Source organism: Amblyraja radiata, chromosome 19, assembly GCF_010909765.2.
Source record: "Amblyraja radiata isolate CabotCenter1 chromosome 19, sAmbRad1.1.pri, whole genome shotgun sequence".
NCBI lineage: Eukaryota > Metazoa > Chordata > Chondrichthyes > Rajiformes > Rajidae > Amblyraja > Amblyraja radiata.
The window spans coordinates 1,377,789-1,399,338 of record NC_045974.1 but is presented as its reverse complement, the minus strand read 5'-3'; the positions used below and the strand labels follow the sequence as shown (position 1 = coordinate 1,399,338).

At 43.7% G+C, this 21,550-nt stretch overlaps 1 protein-coding gene across 1 annotated transcript in view; it reads right to left on the bottom strand.

Annotated features, from left to right (window-relative positions):
• Nucleotides 1-1,706: 1,706 nt before the first annotated feature.
• The window catches only part of LOC116984242 (potassium voltage-gated channel subfamily KQT member 1-like), a 41,789-nt gene continuing 21,945 nt past the window's right edge, over nucleotides 1,707-21,550 (bottom strand). The window contains exons 4-11 of the mRNA XM_033038360.1: nucleotides 20,792-20,918; nucleotides 19,422-19,500; nucleotides 18,094-18,190; nucleotides 13,024-13,164; nucleotides 9,757-9,867; nucleotides 8,172-8,267; nucleotides 4,125-4,253; nucleotides 1,707-1,787 (exon numbers count right to left, since the gene is read on the bottom strand). Of these exons, the coding sequence (XP_032894251.1) occupies nucleotides 1,707-1,787; nucleotides 4,125-4,253; nucleotides 8,172-8,267; nucleotides 9,757-9,867; nucleotides 13,024-13,164; nucleotides 18,094-18,190; nucleotides 19,422-19,500; nucleotides 20,792-20,918 (861 nt within the window). The remainder of the gene's footprint in view (nucleotides 1,788-4,124; nucleotides 4,254-8,171; nucleotides 8,268-9,756; nucleotides 9,868-13,023; nucleotides 13,165-18,093; nucleotides 18,191-19,421; nucleotides 19,501-20,791; nucleotides 20,919-21,550) is intronic.

Sequence of the window (21,550 nt, the reverse complement as noted above, 5' to 3'; positions counted from 1 at the left end):
CATCTATAGGGCGAAGGAATTGCCGATGTTTCAGGTCGAGACCCTTCTTAAATCTGAAGAAGGGTCTTGACCAGAAATGTTGCCAATCCCTTCTCTCCATCACCTGCTGAGTTTCTCCAGCATTTTCTGTCTACATTCAGATGAGCCACCCCTGCAGCTGTTTTGCCACTTTCAGGAGGCATTTAGGCAAGTTTGAGATGCATTTCCATTTTCCTTATAAAGCAATTCACAATATTAAAATTCTCGTTAGAAATTCGATGCAACTCTTAGTTTCATGCACCAACATTTAGATTGGGAGCAGGAAGATGCAGGAAGAGGGGCAGGCAAACCACATCACAAGCAGTTGTCTCGACATTATATGCTTTATACCAAAGCAAAATCTGTATCAAACATCATTGATGAGATACTAAATCCAGCCTTGGCAATGAACAATGGGAATGGTTTAAAAAAACAATTCCAATAGCTATTTATCACAGTCTTTCTCTGGGCATTAGACTTTGACAAGTTCACCAGTAATGAGTTGTATACATGACCTGTAATTACTAATGTCGAATAATGATTTCCATCTGCTCCCCTGATTTATTTCCCATTAGGTCCCCGTGTATATATTCATTCCGGTTCAAATTTCTGAATAGAAACATTTAATATAACTTCATGTGGAATCATTTACTGCATTGTAAGCAAGCAAAATGTAAAGAGCAAACCACACTCTACCTCAAGTGTAATAACCAAAACTCAGTTGGCGGTGTGCAGTTTGGTTCCATCAGGTGCTTGCAGGTTTCATGCATGTACAGCACGTGTAGTATGTGATCCACAGGACCAACAACGGCATGGGGCACATACAGCTGATGCTCTGCTGAAGAGGGGCAGTAACACCTTCTCAGCTGATGTCCACCAGAACATGGAAACATTGAACTGCAGATGCTGGTTTACACAGAGTGCTGAAGTAACTCAGCGGGTCAGGAAGCATCTGTGGAGAACATGGATAGGTGACGTTTCACAGAGTGCTGGAGTAACTCAGTGGGTCAGGCAGCATCTGTGGAGAACATGGATAGGTGACGTTTCACAGAGTGCTGGAGTAACTCAGCGGGTCAGGCAGCATCTCTGGGGAACATGGATAGGTGACGTTTCAGATCTGACTGATTGTAGGGGGTAAAGAAAGCTGGAAGAGAGGAGAGGCAGGACAAAACACGTCAGGTTGTGGGTGGACACAGGCAAGTGGGGGTGGGGATGGGGGGGGAGAGGAGAATTATGGCCAGGTGGTTGGAACACAGGCTAGAAGTAAAAGCAGAGGTGTGAGGCAGGATTGAGGTGTTGCAAATTGTGAAGTCAGAGGAAGGAATGTGGGGGAGGGAGGAGGAGGAGAATGTGGGAGTTCAGGTTGGGCACAGGGGAAGGAGGGAGGGATGGGAAGGTGAATCCTACCTCCTCTCTTTCTGCACACCCTATAATCACTCTGAAGAAGGGTCCCAACCTGAAACGTCGCCTATCCATGTTCTCCACAGATGCTGCCTGACCCGCTGAGTTACTCCAGCACTCTGTGTCTATCAGTAAATGCAAAGGGAATCCCAGCCATGAAGTCCAACAACTTGCAGTGGAGATTGAACATGGGTGCTGCCGTCTTTGCGCCCTGAGCTTCGACTAACACCTTCTAAACACGCATGACCCAAAACATAGTCAGGGGCAGATGGAACCTTCCATCGGTGCTATTGAAAGGCGACATCATTGATGATGGATTTCCTTTGGCTGGTGTAACGATCACACACGTGTTTGGTGATTTCTGGGGTCTGCAGGGAGCGATGATGGCAGGTGCTTAAAGATCTCAAGACTTCTGCACAGACCAGTTGTTGCCGTACACAGACACAATACCAAGCAGGTAGACAAAGGTGCTGGAGAAACTCAGCGGGTGCAGCAGCATCTATGGAGCGAAGGAAATAGGCAACGTTGCCTATTTCCTTCCGGGTTTCGGCCCGAAACGTTGCCTATTTCCTTCGCTCCATAGATGCTGCCTCACCCGCTGAGTTTCTCCAGCATTTTTGTCGACCTTCGATTTTCCAGCATCTGCAGTTCCTTCTTAAACACAATACCGAGCACTTACATTTGGAATACAGAACAAGCATACCATGCATCCAGAGTGGGGGGGGGGGAGCAAGGAGGGCTTCCAACATGTATCCATCTCCATCCAGGGAACAGTTCCCTTACCTAATCCTTAAGCAAGTTTATTGGGCAAGTATTCACATACAAGGAATTTGCCTTGGTGCTCCGCCCACAAAGTAACAACATGACATACAGTGACAGTTATGAGTCACTCAGAAAGCACTAAACATTAATAATAATAAAACATTAATGATAAAACACCATTGATCAAGCATGTGAACTAGATCAAAGGGAGGCTACAGATTTTTGGCTGAGTAGAGCAACTACTCGTGGATAAAAGCTGTTTTTATGTCTGGCTGTGGCAGCTTTGACAGTCCGGAGTTGCCTTTCAGAGGGAAGTGATTCAAAGAGTTTGTGGCCAGGGTGAGAGGGGTCAGAGATGATCTTGCACGCTCGTTTCCTTTACATGAGAATATAGAAAAGTACAGCACAGGAACAGGCCCTTCAGCCCACAATGTCTGTGTTGAACATGATACCAAGTTAAAATAATCTCCTTTGCCTGCAAATTATCCATATCCCTCTATTCCCTGCATATCCACATGCCCATCTAAAATGCCACCATCATATCTGCCTCCACCACCACCCCTGGCAGCGCGTTCCGGGCACCCCCCACTCTCTGTGTGAAAATCTTGCCCTGTACATCTCCTGAAATCTCCTAAGATTGTTAAGGACTTGGACACGCTAGAGGCAGGAAACATGTTGCGGGAGACCAGAACCAGGGGCCACAGTTTAAGAATAAGGGGGAAGCCATTTAGAACGGAGATGAGGAAACACTTTTTTCACACAGAGAGTGGTGAGTCTGTGGAATTCTCTGCCTCAGAGGGCGGTGGAGGCAGGTTCTCTGGATGCTTTCAAGAGAGAGCTAGATAGGGCTCTTAAAGATAGCAGAGTCAGGGGATATGGGGAGAAGGCAGGAACGGGGTACTGATTGGGGATGATCAGCCATGATCACTTTGAACGGCGGTGCTGGCTCGAAGGGCCGAATGGCCTACTGCTGCACCCATTGTCTATTGTCTAAATCTTTACCTCTCTCACCTCAAATAAATGCTCTTGAGTATATATATATATATATAATTTCCCTACCGTGGGATTTGAATGTATATTTTATATTAAAAATACCTGTTGCCTCATCAATATAAAAAGTGACTTCTTTCTTGTCTTCCTTCTCATCGATGTGGTTGTAGGTGATCTGTGGTATTGACAGTGTGTGTTCACCGCTGTTTACCGCTGTTTCATTATCATGTCCTGCTTTGTATTTCCGTTTATATTTCTTGAGCTGTCAGGAGGAAAGGTCAGTAAATATTTTGCATCAGTGAAACTCAGTCCCCTCCATCTCAGGACGTCATTACAGGACTGTATTCTAAACCAATTATAAACCATTAGGGTCTGGGGAAGGGCCCTGACCATAAATGTCACCTGTCTGAGTCTTCCAAACATACTGTCTGACGCAGTCATTTACTCCTTTGTCACCTTTTGTCAACCATCAGCAGCAATTCTTTATGTCTCCGTATAGTCTTATTTCTTCTACGATCTTCCTGCCAATGTTAGTGGAGAAGTGGGAATGATCGCTGATGACTGGATCGTGTTCAGTTTAATTCAGCTCATGATTTGACCGGATGTGGACAATACAAAGGCATTACCCAAAGGTCTTGTCTAAGGCCGGGGAGGGGCAGTCTACATCACTGAGAAAAGGCATGAAGTGTTGGAGTAACTCAGCAGGTCAGGCAGCACCTCTGGAGAACATGGATAGGTGACGTTTCACAGAGTGCTGGAGTAACTCAGCGGGTCAGGCAGCATCTGTGGAGAACATGGATAGGTGACGTTTCACAGAGTGCAGGAGTAACTCAGCGGGTCAGGCAGCATCTGTGGGGAACATGGATAGGTGACGTTTCAGGTCGTGACACTTCTTCAGACCCTTATTCACTAAATAAGTCAAGTATGCCACGCTAAAACATATGAAATGTTACCTGTTTTCTCACATGTGGGCTGGATGATGTGGCTGTAATTTTGGAAGAGTGACCTGGGGGCATGACATACATCTTCCATGTAGCAGTGGAGTTGTGGGTCTTCTCTGCAGCATAACATCTCCATAAGGTCTATAAAAGGCAATCAATCATTCAATTAATGTTATTTCTATAGCACATTTAAAAACAACTCCCGTTGACCAAAGTGCTTTCCATCAGTGCAGGTACTAACGTGCTACATACAGTGGGACACAGACCCAACAATACATACATAAACTGTGTACAGCGCCCCCTCAGAGGGCCTCAAAAACGCTAGGGAGTAGAAATAGGTTTTGAGCCTCGACTTAAAGGAGTCGATGGAGGGGGCAGTTCTGATGAGGCGAGGGATGCTGTTCCACAGTCTAGGTGCCGCAACCGCAAAAGCGCGGTTACCCCTGAGCTTAAACCTAGACCGCGGGATAGTCAGTAGCCCCAAGTCGGCCGACCTGAGGGACTTGGAGGTAGAATGGTGGGTTAGAAGATTTTTTATATCGGCATGATTTACAGCTGAACGGAAATAAAGTCATATTAGAGTGATAGAGTGATGCAGAAACAGGCCCTTCGGCCCAACTTGTCCATGCCAACCAAGATGCCCCATTTGGGTAGGTCCCATTTTGCCTGTGTTTGGCCCATATTCCTCCAAACCTTGTACTTACCCATGTAACACGGACCGAAGTAGCTATGTAGTAACTGCTAGGTATTATAAAAGCAATAGGTGTTAAATAATAAGCATTGTAAAAGCAATGCACGCGTGGATGAATTGTGCCGTGGGTGGCCTGTTTCTCCATGCCGTGCGATTCTATAATTCTATATCAGTGACACCAACAATTGTAGTGATGAAGATGCAACAACAGGAAATCCTTCCGTATAGATATGACAGTAAAACTGTGTACAAAAGTTCCAAGCACAACATAAGATATAGGAGCAACGTTAGGCTCTTTGGCCCATCCAGCCCATTGGCCCTTGAGCGTTTGACGGCACTGGGCCTGTACTCGCTGGAGTTTAGAAGAATCAAGGGGGACCTCATTGAAACGTACCAAATAGTGAAAGGCTTGGATAGAGTGGATGTGGAGAGGATGTTTCCACTAGTGGTAGAGTCTAGGACTAGAGGTCATAGCCTCAGAATTAAGGGATGTTCTTTTAGGAAGGAGATGAGGAAGAATTTATTTAGTCAGAGGGTGGTGAATCTGTAGAATTATTTGCCACAGAAGGCTGTGGAGGCCACGTCAATGGATATTTTTGAGGCTGAGATTGATAGATTCTTGATTAGTACGGGTGCTGGGGTTATGGGGAGAAGGCAGGAGAATGGGGTTAGGAGGGAGAGATAGATCAGCCATGATTGAATAGCGGAGTAGATTTGATAGGCCGAATGGCCTAATTCTACCTATCTACTCTAATTCTACTCCTATGTGGCCCTTGTGGCTAAAGGGATCAGGGGGTATGGAGAGAAGGCAGGTACGGGATACTGAGTTGGATGATCAGCCATGATCATATTGAATGGTGGTGCAGGCTCGAAGGGCCGAATGGCCTACTCCTGCACCTATTTTCTATGTTTCTATCACTTATGACTTTATGAGTGTGCTCTGTAATCATTGCACAAGAACGCCAAGGTGGGAATGTGAAAGTAGGATTTGAATATTACAGACACTCAGTCAACAAGACTTTTCCAGTCAATGTATTTAAAATTGCAGACAAGACCCAGAAAGACCTGGTCATGACATGAGTCTATGAATAGACAATGAAAAAATGAATACAACTCTCAGCTCTCTGCTCACACAGTAAGTGGTACTTCCGAGAACATTTATAACAACAATTATGTGACTTGTTGTGGCAGGTTGACTTTGTCTACAGAATGCAAATCTGGATATTTTGTGCCTTTGAATTGTCGACCCCACTTTCAGAGAGATATCTACCTGCACTCCTAGGTCTTTCTGCTCTACAACATTCCCCAGATCTCTACTGCTCACTGTGAAAGTCCCGGCCTGTTTTGACTTCCCAAAGTGCTACACCGTACTCCACATAACAATTGTGTAATGATAAGTAGATAAAAATGCTGGAGAAACTCAGCGGGTGCAGCAGCATCTATGGAGCGAAGGAAATAGGCAACGTTTCGGGCCGAAACCCTGAAGGAAATAGGCAACGTTTCGGGCCGAAACCCTTCTTCAGATTTCAGTTCCAGGTCTACAGAGTTTGAGTTTTGAGTGAACAGGAAAGCAAACCTGTAACAAATGCTACAAACTGATATGAATTGCCTGACACCCGATAAGACTTGGAGTAGACTTGATGGGCCGAATGGCCTCATTCTGCTCCCATCACTTACCAACTTATGAAGAAATAACATAATTATGAACCAGTGTCAAATCAGAGAGAAATGGGGAAGAAAAGGACACAAAATGTTGGAGTAACTCAGCGGGTTCGACAGCATTTCTGGATGAAGTTTCAGGTCGGGAGAAAAGTAAATAGAGGGAAGGGAAAAACTGGATTAAGGAGAGGAATAAGAGAGACAACAAAAAAAAGCTAAACTTCTCTTTCCTTTCTATCGTCAACAAGTAAAACCTGAAGGAATGAAAATTCCGCTTGTGACACTGAATTATAAATGCCAGAGACACTGACTGGCAGTAATTGGTACTGATTCTGCGGAAAGGATATTTAGAACAATAATTACAGGACTTGTTGTGGCAGGTTGACTTGGTCACAGGCAAGCAAATCTGGATAGTATGTGTCACTCAATGCTTTAGTATGGGATGTCAGTAAACGGAGTCATTTGCAAAGAATTAACAGTGCAGATTGCTACTCCAGCTGCAAGCTTTCAAATTCAACAGCACTTGCATTTAAAAAATAGGTGTCATCATTCTAAATGTTATCTTGACAATTTTTGAACAGAGCTTTTGCTAGATAGATGATTGCTACGGTTAAGGGATATTATAACACAAGAAAATATAATGGGGGGGGGGAAAAAAACCCTATTTTAAATGTGTTTTCACAGTGATAAAGTCCTCCACGGTAGCTGATCCAGAAGGTGAAGGGGCATGAGGTTCAGTATGTGGAGGAACCTTTTGGAGAAGAGGCTATTTTATATCTAGTTAGGTGCACTAGACCAGGAACTGGACCAAAGACATCTCTCCTACTCTCTATCCTCTCCACCAAAGCTCCAGAGGTAACCCTGCTAAAATAACTTGAGATCGGGAAAGGCAAAATCTATCCTGAGGTTCTCTTTGGAACCCTCAGACACAAAGGCTCAATCACCAATCATTGCAAATGCATATAATTCAAATCCTGTGTTAACTGAATGGATGAATATTGCCAATATCGTTCATTTTTATCCCCAGGTACTTGACAATTATAGAATAGGGTTTCAAGACACACGTGGAAGTTAAAAGAATGACTTCCAATCAAACTACATTAACTACGTAATGCAAAATTTCAATTTCCTTGTGTCCATGCTGATATTAATATCTTTGATTGTACAGACACAAAAAGCTGGAGTAACTCAGCAGGTCAGGCAGCATCTCTGGAGAAAAGGAATAGGTGATGTTTCTGAAGAAGTCTCAACACAAAACATAACCAATTGCTTTTAGACAATAGACAATAGACAATAGGTGCAGGAGTAGGCCATTTGGCCCTACGAGCCAGCACCGCCATTCAATGTGATCATGGCTGATCAGTTCTTAAACATTGGCCCCTGGTTCTGGACTCCCCCAACATCGGGAACATGTTTCCTGCCTCTAGCGTGTCCAAACCCTCAATAATCTTATATGTTTCAATAAGATTCCCTCTCATCCTTCTAAACTCCAGAGTATACAAGTCCAGCCGCTCCATTCTCTCAGCACATTAATAATCTTATATGTTTCAATAAGATACCCTCTCATCCTTCTAAACTCCAGAGTATACAATCCCAGCCGCTCCATTCTCTCCAGAGATGCTGCCTGACCCGCCGAGTTACTCCAGCTTCGGTTTAAACCAGCATCTGCAGTTCCTTCCTGCACCTTTGATTGTACATACGACACATACCTGAATGAGAGAGGCCGCAGCAGGTATCTGTCGACTGAAGTGCTTCTGACGCTGTTTCTGTTGAACTTTAAGAGCAAATCCAGATCCCAGTATACCCTTAAAATTAAACGTTTAATTAGAGCACTTTACAGTAAAGTTATTTTATAATACTATTACATCGCTTTTATAAAGCATTATACAGAGCTATGGTATCAACCACTTATGATATAACACTAAGCTGTGGATGGAGAAAACATGAAGACAGATTAAAAAAAAAAAAATATTCTCTTCAGCTTCGTTCAAAGGCTTTACAAAATATTTCTAATCAATACACCAAACTATAGGTTTCAATAGAAGCAACAGACTTCATATTTTCCACAAATAATTAGACTAAAAACATTTATATGTACAATTAACTCGAGTGAACACAAAATAACTGATTAAAACTGTCTTTGCAGTAACACCACAAATATTTTGCACAGATGTTTAACTTTGTTGGTTTGTAAATGATTCTTCAAAGTAAAAATCAACAAGAATCCCATTTCTAACAAAATGTTCTGTTTGATCTAAACAGTTAAAATTTAAAAAATAGTTTAGTTTGCTATCTTAAAGACATATTCTTCAGTTCGGCCTGAAGAGTTCAAGTCAGTTTTGCAGTAATTTTGAAGGTAATTTCTCATTTTCTCAATTAAGGGACAGAAGTTTAGGGGTAACATGAGGGGGAACTTCTTTACTCAGAGAGTGGTAGCGGTGTGGAATGAGCTTCCAGTGGAAGTGGTGGCGGCAGGTTCGTTGGTATCATTTAAGAATAAATTGGATAGGCATATGGATGAGAAGGGAATGGAGGGTTATGGTATGAGTGCAGGCAGGTGGGACTAAGGGAAAAAAATTGTTCGGCGCGGACTTGTAGGGCCGAGATGGCCTGTTTCCGTGCTGTAATTGTTATATGGTTATATGGTTATTTTCAATTCACATTACATCACATACCTCCTTTTAAAACAAAACTATTTTTTCAGCTTGGTGTCCTAGAACAAAGAGTTTATGAATTGACAAAAATAAATTTGATGCAGAAGCCATATTAAAAATGATATTTTCTTGGCACAGACTTATTCCAAAGTTTCCCATTGCCAACTAGCTATCATCTCAAAGTCCATTGGAAGATCTGTGGCTGAATCTACTCTTGCAAAATGATTTTTATATTTATACCTTCTACCAACTATCATGACAAGCCAATGTGGATTTCTCATTAAAATAAAGTTTCAGACATATTCACCCTATGTAGAATATAATCTGTCTGATCTCAGATATTTAAAGGCCAAAATCAAATTGTGGATGTCAAGAGTTATGGGGAGAAGGCAGGAGAATGGGAGTTAGGGGGAAAGATAGATTAGCTATGATTAAATTGCAGTGTAAACTTGATGGGCTGAATGGCCTAATTTTGCTCCTATCACTTAGACATTTATGAAATTTAGGCAGAAAATTTAGGATGATCAGCCATGATCATATTGAATGGGGGTGCAGGCTTGAACGGCCGAATGGCCTACTCCTGCACCTATTTTCTATGTTTCTATGTCTATGTTTCTAAAAAGTTAAATAATGTACTTACGGCTGGAAGTGCAAAGAAAGATATTGCAAACACAGAGAAGCAAGAAGCTATTGTCTTGCCAATCCATGTCTGTGGAACTTTGTCACCATATCCAATTGTTGTAACTGTTACCTAAGAATGAAACACAAATCATTTAAGTTATGGTCAAAACACAACTCGTGTTGTCAGGCAGCATCTGCGGAGGGAATGGACAGACACTGTTTTGGGTCATGACCCTTCTCCAGACTGATGGAGTCGGGGGGGGGGGGAGAAAGCTGGAGAAGTGAGGTGGGGGTGTGACAAAGCCTGGCAACGTGAGGGTGGGTGGTTTGTGACTAAGGCTGAGAGTAGAGCAAGTGACTAAAGGGCCTGCCCCACTTGGCAACTGCCGGCATCATTGACTGACGTATCAGGTCGCCGAAACATTTGCGCCGTGACGAGGCATGATGCGGCGCGATGACATATGACGCGCGGTGTTTTTTCAAGTGTCGCAACTCTTTTTTTTGTCGCCGCTGGGTTTTGAAATGTTCAAAATCTTTTGGCGACACTGATATGATGCCAGGAGTCGCCGAAAAACTTGCCAAGTGGGACAGGCCCTTCTTAAGGCTGGAGATGAAACAGAGACAAACGGGTGTCAGATTAAGAGAACAAGGCAGGAGTGAAATGTAAAGCTGGAGGGAGGGATATGGGTGGAAGAGGACGGGGTTGGGAAAGAGGGAGGTAAACTGGAAATGGGGGACTCTGCGACATTAAGCTTTAAGTCAGTCATATTCAAATGAATATCTAAAGACTTGGCATTGTTTCTTATGAATTTGTTGACTTCTGAATGCAGTTGAATGCTTTAGAACCTAATTGAGTTTTCAAAAGCACGTTATTGCTCACAACAAAAGATAATGCTGAATATCTCCATTTCACACATGTAAAACTAAAAATATAGGCCATGTTTCTGAGGAAAACATCTTTCACACAGAGAGTGGTGAATCTCTGGAATTCTCTGCCACAGAAGGTAGTTGAGGCCAGTTCATTGGCTATATTTAAGAGGGAGTTAGATGTGGCCCTTGTGGCTAAAGGGATCAGGGGGTATGGAGACAAGGCAGGTACAGGATACTGAGTTGGATGATCAGCCATGATCATATTTAATGGTGGTGCAGGCTCGAAGGGCCGAATGGCCTACTCCTGCACCTATTTTCTATGTTTCTATGTGTTCTGCAGAACAAGCTAAAGGGAGATGTAGGCATTAAAGCTTTAAAGGGAGATTAAATGCAATCTAAAGCATCACAATTTGAACAGGTAAAAAGTAAATTTGGATGAAAACTTTTCATTCAGTTTTTCCCCCGACTAAAGATAACCAGGATAGAGAAGGACTTTGTTTAATTTTTCTTCCAGTAACTTTATCCAGCTGCAATGACATCACCGACAGAACTGGGTTCCCACAGGGCCTAGACTATTTTAATTACAAACTGAGACCATGACTCAGCGATAGACCAAGAGCTCGAGTTTCATGACACCACAAAATGTAGTATCATCATTCTTCATCATGTGAGACGATTGCATGATAGTTTAGTTTAGTCTGCAGCAAACTAGCTAAGTGGATCAAATGTTTGCCGATAATATGATACCAAATAAAACCACAAGACATAGGTGCAGAATTAGGACATTCAGCCCAGAGTCTGCTCCCCATTCAATAATGTTTAAGAAGGAACTGCAGATGCTGGAAAATCGAAGGTAGACAAAAATGCTGGAGAAACTCAGCGGGTGCAGCAGCATCTATGGAGCGAAGGAAATAGGCAACGTTTCGGGACGAAACCCTGCCGGGTTTCGGCCCGAAACGTTGCCTATTTCCTTAAGGGTTTCGGCCCGAAACGTTGCCTATTTCCTTCGCTCCATAGATGCTGCTGCACCCGCTGAGTTTCTCCAGCATTTTTGTCTACCCCCATTCAATAATGGATGATCTATCTTTCCCACTCAACCCCATTCTCCTGCCTTCTCCCCATAACCTTTGGGGTCCTTATGCCCCTGTCCCACTTAGGAAACCTGAACGGAAACCTCTGGTGACTTTGCGCCCCACCCAAGGTTTCCGTGCGGTTCCCGGAGGTTTTTGTCAGTCTCCCTACCTGCTTCCACTACCTGCAACCTCCGGCAACCACCTGCAACCTCCGGCAACCGCACGGAAACCTTGGGTGGGGCGCAAAGTCTCCAGAGGTTTCTGTTCAGGTTTCCTAAGTGGGACAGGGGCATTACTAATCAAGAACCTATCAATCTCCGCCTTAAAAATATCAATGTTGGCCTCCACAGCCGTCTGTGGCAATTAATTCCTCAGATTCACCACTCTGGCTCAACAAATTCCTCCTCATCACCACCTAAATGTACGTCATTTTGTTCTGAAGCTGTGTCCTCTCGTTCTAGACTCTCCCGTGACTGGATTCAAATTGTGATGTTTAACAGGCTATTAGGTATGTACCTAACATGAATGGAGATCTCTACCCTACAGAAGCTCAGGCACAAAGTTTAAAGGAGATGTGTGGGCCAAATTTTTTTATTACACAGATGGCTTTTATTTTTAAACACAGCCATGAACACGCTGCCAGGGGTGGTGGTGCAGGCAGATACAATAGTGGTGTGTGAGGTTTTTAGATAGACACATGAATATGGAGGGATGTGGAACACATGCAGGCAGGGGAGATTATTTTAAAGGCATCATATTCGGCATGGACATTATAGAAACATAGTAAAATAGGTGCAGGAGTAGGCCATTCGGCCCTTCGAGCCTGCACCGCCATTCAATATGATCATGGCTGATCATCCAACTCAGTGTCCTGTACCTGCCTTCTCTCCATACCCCCTGATCCCTTTAGCCACAAGGGCCATATCTAACTCCCTCTTAAATCTATCCAATGAACTGGCCTCAACTACCTTCTGTGGCAGAGAATTCCAGAGATTCACCACTCTCCCTGTGTGAAAAATGTTTTTATCACCTCGGTCCTAAAAGACTTCCCTCTTATCCGTAAACTGTGACCCCTTGTCCTGGACATCCCCAACATCGGGAACAATCTTCCTGCATCTAGCCTGTCCAACCCCTTAAGAATTTTGTAAGTTTCTACAAGATCCCCTCTCAATCTTCTAGTTATGGCCTGAAGGGCCTGTTTCTGTCTTTTACGTTCTGTACTCTAAAAATGTGCCATTTCATTTTAAAACAAACACCGATTCTAGAGCATGAAATAGGAGTGAATTTAACTAATCTTACCATTACTTCAGTGACAATATATCATCAAATGTGAAACAACTCACCACTCCCCACCATAATGCATCGGCATAGCTTCCAAAGCCAGTCATCCCTTTCTCATCCACGGCATCTTTCTCAGCCAGATACACGAAATAGGAAGAAAATATCAGGCCCAAAAAACCTATGTAGAGTGTGGTTATGAGTTCCTGCAAAATAAAACATTGATTACGCATGGATTATTGACTGATTTTAGCGAAGAACAGCTGCTTGTGGTGGATGTTAATTTGTGTTTATTGTGCATTTTGTTATTTATTATTATATGTATGACTGCAGGCAACGACATTTCATGACAATAAAGGAATCTAATCTAATCTAATCTGCTTCCCCAACGACTATCAGGCTCGTGAACACTAAACACTAACCACTGAAACTCAAACTATGGACTATTTACATCGCATCCAGGACTTTGGGCTTTTTGCACAAGGATTGGGGTTTTTAAACCATAAATGTTTTTTGTTTATGATATTATCTATGAGCACTGTGATTCCAGGCCTGTTATGCCGCTGCAAATAAGAATACTGTTCCATGGTCGGTGTATATGAAATAACTCTTGACTTTTGAATTACAGCAATTTTTTTTAGTTTGTTAACCACATCTTATTTTAAATCATTCACCAGGTGACATGAGGAGGAGCTCAGGAAAAGATGCAGCATTGTGTACATTCTTCGCCTCATTTGAACAGAACAGCATAGAAACATGTCTGAAGTCTGAAGAAGGGTCCCGACCCGAAACGTCGCCCATTTCTTCTCTCCAGAGATGCTGCCTCACCCGCTGAGTTAAAGCCCTGTCCCACTGTACGAGTTCATTCAAAGAGTTCTCCCGAGTTTGCCCTGATTCGAACTTGGAGATTTACGGTAATGGCCGCTCGTCGGTACTCGGGGCTCTCGTGGACATTTTTCAACATGTTGAAAAATCTTCACGAGTCTTCCCGAGTACCTGCCGTTAGCGTTACGAGCCACTAAGAGACGTCCCCGAGCTCCGACGTACCCGCTACGTACATTCTACGTACTTACCACGAGTTTGATTTTTTTTTAAACTCGAGAGAGCACTTGAATGAACTCGTACAATGGGACAGGGCCATTATTCCAGAATTTTGTGTCCACCTTCGATTTAAACCAGCATCTGCAGTTCTTTCTTACACATAGAAACATGTCCGTCGATACACAATGTCTGTGCCAAACATGATGCCAAGTTTTTTTCGTTTCATTCATTATTGTCACATGTACCCAGGTAGAGTGAAATGCTTTTGTTTGCGTACTATACAGTTAAATTCTATACATGATTACAATCAAAACTAATCTCCTCTGCCTGCATGTGGTCCACATCCCTCCATTAATCATTCATTCAGACTAGTTGGATGTTATCCCACTTTCTGATCCACTCCCTACACACTAGTGGCCAATTAACCTCCAATAATCATATTGCACTCGATCAAGTTTGCCCAGAACTGCTCTCAGTATTCCAAGTGTGATATAAATGGAGATTTCTGAGGCTGTGGTGTAACTTCAACTCCTTTATAACCTTAAAATAAATAATGTTTGACTCTGGTGCATTTAAGACAGTCTTTACAAAATTCAGATCATTAAAATTAGTTTACAACAATTGCAAATTGCAAAGCCTGCTATGTTTTGCTTTAAGAATATAAAACCTTAATTTCCAAAGCAAGAGAGTTACTATATGTAGTATTTTGATTCTAAAGGTTCTTTTGCAATTATGGTTACAATAACGTGACCCTTGCATACTTCATTCAAAGTCAAGTGAACATTGAAGCTGATGGCGCTGTGCTGAAATAACAGCTGCGAGCAATCAACATCTTCCAAGTTCAAACACAACAACAATTTAGTCTTAGAACTTTTTTAGGGTTAAGCAAAGAGAAATAATTAATCTTGTCAACGTGAATGCCTGACGCAACCATATGGGACGTTTAACATATTTACCAAATCATCAAATGCCAAACTAGCCACTCATTGTCTCTTGTAGCTACTTATGTTGGGAAGACTATACCATATTCTCCATAGTCTAATCATCATAAGACTATGAAATATTCTTCAATTCTCTTGAAGATAATGTTGTAACTGAAGACAAATGAGAAAAGATTGTGAATTCATCTCATCAGCAGCAGCCTACAAATTATTGATTGAATTGGATTGAGTTGAATTGAATGAAAAGATACCGTATAACATGGAAACAGGTGTTCATGACCCACTGAGTCTCTTAAACACCACTATGGTATCTGCCTCAACCACCATCCCTGCCAGCGTGTTCCAGGCACCCACCACCCAGTGTAAGCAGCAAAATGCAGAGTCCATCAGACAAACAACTTTCACCACTATCATCTCCATCCACACTTCAGGCTGTCCTCAGCAAAACAGCCAACATAATCCCAGACCTTCTTAAACCCTCTCCCATTGGGCAGAAGGCACTAAAGCTTGAAACACATACCACCAGATTCAGAAATAACTTCTTCCTCACTGTTATCAACCTATCAAACGGTCCTCCCATAAGGTTGGTTGTCTTCCCGACCTTCCAACCTACCCCTTTGCCGACTTTGGACTTTTTCCTCTGTAACTATAACACTATAACATTATATTCTACACTCTGGTATTTTCTCCTTGCAAAACCTGTTATATTTGTGTATGGCTTGGGTAAATACATGCATGCATGATATGATTTGACTGGATTGAACACCTAATCCCAAAATACTCATCTTCTGCCAAAGCTGAATGTTTCTCATACTTCTCTGCCTCCAAAATGTTGTGGATAATAATGTTGTGGGTAATTAAAATCTTAACTTACTAAACAAAAACATACAATAAAATGGCATTTAAAAAAATTAGGTGAAAATAAAAAACTTCATTGCTCTTTTTACTGAATCTATAAAGTAGGAAGATTTTGCCGAGAAATCCCAGCAAATCAGGAGATAATAATTGGATTCTTGGGCAAAGGAGAAACGTGATGATTCAACTCTCACCCAGCTCTTACTCTTTGGAGGGACACATGGATAGGTGACGTTTCACAGAGTGCTGGAGTAACTCAGCGGGTCAGGCAGCATCTGTGGAGAACATGGATAGGTGACGTTTCACAGAGTGCTGGAGTAACTCAGCGGGTCAGGCAGCATCTGTGGAGAACATGGATAGGTGACGTTTCACAGAGTGCTGGAGTAACTCAGCGGGTCAGGCAGCATCTCTGGAGAACATGGATAGGTGACGTTTCACAGAGTGCTGCAGTAACTCAGCGGGTCAGGCAGCATCTGTGGAGAACATGGATAGTTGACGTTTCAAGTCAGGGCCTTGCGATCAGTCTGAAGAAGGGTCCCAACCCAAAACATTACCTATCCAGGTTCTTCAGGATGTTACCTGACCCGCTGAGTTAGTCCAGCACTTTGTGTTCTTTTGTGTAAACCAACATCTGCAGTTCCTTGTTTCTACTTACATACCAAGGTGTACAAAGCACTGGCATTTTCATTTGGAACATCAGAAAAAAGAACAGGCCCTTTGACCCACAATGTCTATGCTAAAGATCATGTCAGGTGAAACTAATTTCCTGTGCCTGCACATGATCTATATCCCTCCATTTGCTGCATATACATGTACCTATCTAAAAGCCTCTTCAGCACCACTATCATATCTGTCGCCACCACCACCCCTGGTAATAATAATAATAATGGATGGGATTTATATAGCGCCTTTCTAATACTCAAGGCGCTTTACATCGCATTAATCATACACTCCTCAGTCACACTCGGTGGTGGTAAGCTACTTCTGTAGCCACAGCTGCCCTGGGGCAGACTGACGGAAGTGTGGCTGCCATTCTGCGCCTACGGCCCCTCCGACCACCACCAATCACTCACACACATTCACACACAGGCAAAGGTGGGTGAAGTGTCTTGCCCAAGGACACAACGACAGTATGCACTCCAAGCGGGATTCGAACCGGCCACCTTCCGGTCGCCAGCCGAACACTTAGCCCATTGTGCCATCTGTCGTCCCTAAGGTAGCGTGTTATACGCACGCACCACTCTCTGTGTAAAACAAAACTTGCCCCACACAACACCTTTAAACATTTGCCCCTCCCACCTTATACAGTAGCTGTGCCCCCTAGTCTTTGACATTTCCATCCTGGCAAAAACAACTAAAAAGGATATGACTGTCTACCCTATCTATGCCTCTCATAATGTTATATTTTGCTACTGGGTCTCCCCTCAACCTCCGACCCATTCCAAAGACAACAATCCAAGTCTCTCCAAAAGCTTTTTTTGCTGCGTGCTATCCAGTCAGCGGAAAGATTATACATGATTACAATCAAGCTGTCCATGATACAGGGTAAAGGGAGTAATGACCAGAACCTCAAGACCAAGTGTTTAAGAAGGAACTGCAGATGCTGGAAAATCGAAGGTAGACAAAAATGCTGGAGAAACTCAGCGGGTGCAGCAGCATCTATGGAGCGAAGGAAATAGGCAACGTTTCGGGACGAAACCCTTCCGGGTTTCGGCCCGAAACGTTGCCTATTTCCTTCAGGGTTTTGGCCCGAAACGTTGCCTATTTCCTTCGCTCCATAGATGCTGCTGCACCCGCTGAGTTTCTCCAGCATTTTTGTCTACCCTCAAGGCTAAGGACTGGGAAGTGCGCAGAAACTCAACATGAACACCAAACGCAACGCACCACCTCACCAACCACCTACCTGCACACCCGTAACTCCAACCCCGCCTGGAAATGTCCCTGGCACCTCAGTCAGCACAGAATTTTGTTCGTTTCTATAAGATCCCCCCTCAATCTCCTAAATTCTAGCGTGTACAAGCCGAGTCTATCCAGTCTTTCTTCATATGAAAGTACTGACATCCCAGGAATCAGTCTGGTGAACCTTCTCTGTACTCCCTCTATGGCAAGAATGTCAAGTCTCTCCAAGCACTATCTGTAGATAAAACTCACTAAACCATCCAAAAAACATGATCATATTTTCTAGACTTGACTGGCTGCATCCAGCGTTATTCAGCCTGCAGGAATTTAACAGTGGGAGTGAGGATTGAATATTTTCCCCCCTTTGTGTCGGGCCATGAGCTCAGAACAGGAGCATACCTGGCGATGAATGAACACAACCGATCCCAGAAGCCTCCAGGTACCGCCTTGGCGATCCACATGTAGCATCCGTAAGATCTGAAGAAAGCGGATACCCCTTAAAACAAACAATATCTACATTATAACGCTAAAGAAAAACAACATATTGTTAGTTAAGTTTATTGCCATGTGTACCGAGGAATAGTGCAGTGAAAAGCTTTTTTGACTGGGCTTGTATTCACTGGAATTTAAGATGAGAGAGGATCTTATAGTAGAAACATATAAGAAAGCAGTGGAGGCCAATTCACTGGATGCATTCAAACGAGAGTTAGATAGAGCTCTTAGGGCTAGTGGAATCAAGGGATATGGGGAGAAGGCAGGAATGGGGTACAGATTGTGGATGATCAGCCATGATCACATCGAATGGCGGTGCAGGCTCGAAGGGCCGAATGGCCTACTCCTGCACCTATTGTCTATGTATTTATGATTAGTGCAAGATGAAGTACAGTAAAGTCCAATTAAAGATAGCCCGAGGGTCTCCAATGAGGTAGATGCCTGAGGGTCTCCAATGAGGTAGATGTTATTACATTAATAACAGATTTTCTGGAGAACAAGGGTAGGTGACGTTTCTGACACTTCTTCAGACACATCAATAATGGCAAAGGGCCTGTCCCACTTCAGCAACTTGCCGGCACCAGTCATAGTCGCAGCAGGTCGCCGAAAATGTTCCAAAATGTTGAAAATCCAGCAGCGACCTGAAAAAGGTGCGACACTTTGGGCGACTACTCACGGACATACAGGCTTCACCCCGCGACATGTCGACACGTGACGCCTATATGGTCGTGGGTAATCGCCCAAAGAGTCGTACCTTTTTCAGATTGCCGCTCGATTGTCAATACTTAGGACATTTTTCGGCCACCTGCTGCGACTATGACGGGTGCCGGCCGGCAAGTCTGGGGAAATCTTTTAGGACCGAGATGAGGAAAACATTTTTCATACAGAGAGTGGTGAATCTCTGGAATTCTCTGCCACAGAAGGTAGTTGTGGGAGTTAGATGTGGCCCTTGTGGCTTAAGGGATCAGGGGATATGGAGAGAAGGCAGGTACAGGATACTGAGTTGGATGATCAGCCATGATCGTATTGAATGACGGTGCAGGCTCGAAGGACCGAATGGCCCACTTCTGCACCTATTTTCTATGTTCTAAGTGGGACAGGCCCTTTATGGTCTACTGCAAGTGTTACTACTGACACTCTGCCTTTTCTGAAACCCACAATCTAACTGGTCCAATGGATAGATGTAATTTGTGTCCATTGAGTTCAATGTCCATTGTAAAACTCCAGAACAATACCTGATAGCAGACGTAGCAAACATTTGTCCATTTGATCCAACACTGAGCACTATGATCGAGGCAACCACGACTATCAGATCTGCAAGGTAAAAATATGACATGCTAGTTAGTCTCAAACTTATGATCAATCCATGATGTTATTGTGCGAGTCAGTGTCACTGTGAGAATTTGTGTGCAAAAAACCAACAACAATGCAACTGCTCCACAAACTCCTGGCCCGTGGCTTCTCAAGGGGACATTCAACTTAATCAGAACCTCAAGACCAAGGGTTTAAGAAGGAACTGCAGATGCTGGAAAATCGAAGGTAGACAAAAGTGCTGGAGAAACTCAGCGGGTGCAGCAGCATCTATGGAGTGAAGGAAATAGGCAACGTTTCGGGCCGAAACCCTTCCGGGTTTCGGCCCGAAACGTTGCCCATTTCCTTCATGGATTCGGCCCGAAAAGTTGCCTATTTCCTTCGCTCCATAGATGCTGCTGCACCCGCTGAGTTTCTCCAGCACTTTTGTCTACCTTCAAGACCATGGACTGGGAAGTGGACAGAAATTGAACATGAACACCAAACACAACACACCACCTCACCAACCACCTACCTGCACACCCATAACTCCAACCCCGCCTCTGGAAATGTCCCGGGCACCTCAGTCAGCACAGAACCAGGAGGGAACCAAGCCATCCGTGGCCCTGAGAGACTGTCCAAGAATAAGACAATTTACGAGGATGGTGCCAGGACTCGAGGGGCTGAGCTATAGGGAGAGGTTGAGCAGGCTGGGACATTATTCCTTGGATGGCAGGAGGTGGAGGGGTGATCATACAGAGGTGCATAAGATCATGAGGAGAATATATAGGGAGAATGCACCAGTCTTTTACCCGGGGTAGCGGGAATCAAGAGCCAGGGGGCATAGGTTTAAGGTGAAAGGGGAAAGATTTAATAGGAACCTGCGGGACAACGTTTTCACACAGCAGATGGTGGGTTAATGGAACGAGCTGCCAGATAGTTGCGGCAGGTGCTACAACATTGGACAGGTACATAGATAGGGAAGGTTTAGAGAAATATGGGTCAAACACAGGCAGGTGGGACCAACACAGATGAGGCACCTAGTCCGTGTGGGAAAGTTGAGCCGAAGGGTCTGTTTCCATGCTGTGACATAATTTTGTGATTCATATCTTTCATTTAAAAGTGATTCAACTGTTCTATATTTCCTGTTGAACCATTTTATTGTACATTTATAGCGTCACATTTCCAAACAAAATATTCTGCTGTCAGTCAGATCTTCTGGATATTCTGCCTGATCGCTATCTCAGGGGAGCCAGCTACGATTCCAACAGAAGTTGGGGCAGGAGGCTTTTGAGGAACTCCATTGTATCCTCACCGATAATTGAAATGGGTTTCCTGGCAAACCGGATCCTTCCTTTAACACCGACGTATTTGCTCCTGCATCCTGCAGACCACAGGCGGACTATGTACTCTACCCCGAAGAATAACACAAGCACGATTTCCTGAGCAGGGAAAGAAGGAGCTGGTGAGAATGGGTTGTTGTTTGTGCATTAAAACTCAAATTAATGATTATTACAATATTTGACAAATGTTGACCTTTCCGACCAAGATGCATCATCTACACTAGTCCCACATGTCCAAATTTGGTCCATATCCCTCTAAACCTTTCCAATCCATGTACCTGTCCAAATGTTGATGTAGTACCTGCCTCAACTACCTCCTCTGGCAGCTCGTTCTATATACCCGCCACCCTCTGTGAAATTGACAAAAAATACATTTTAATAGAGATATCAAGTTCTAATTCACGATGCAGCAACAAAGAACTGCAGATGCTGGTTTATACTAAAGATAGATACAGAGTGCTGGAGTAACTCAGCGGGTCAGGCAACATCCTTGGAGAATATGGATAGGTGATGTTTCGGGTTAGGACACCTCGCCCAGGCTTTGTTCCGTCCCACCTCTTTTCCAGCTATCTCCCCCCACTACAATCAATCTGAAGAAGGGACCCAACCTGAAAAGTCACCTATCCATGTTCTCCACAGATGCTGCCTGACCCGCTGAGTTACTCCAGCACTCTGTGTTTTTCTCTTATTTCAGAGGATCCCATGTAAAGGAGCACCCGCCCTTCCCCCAA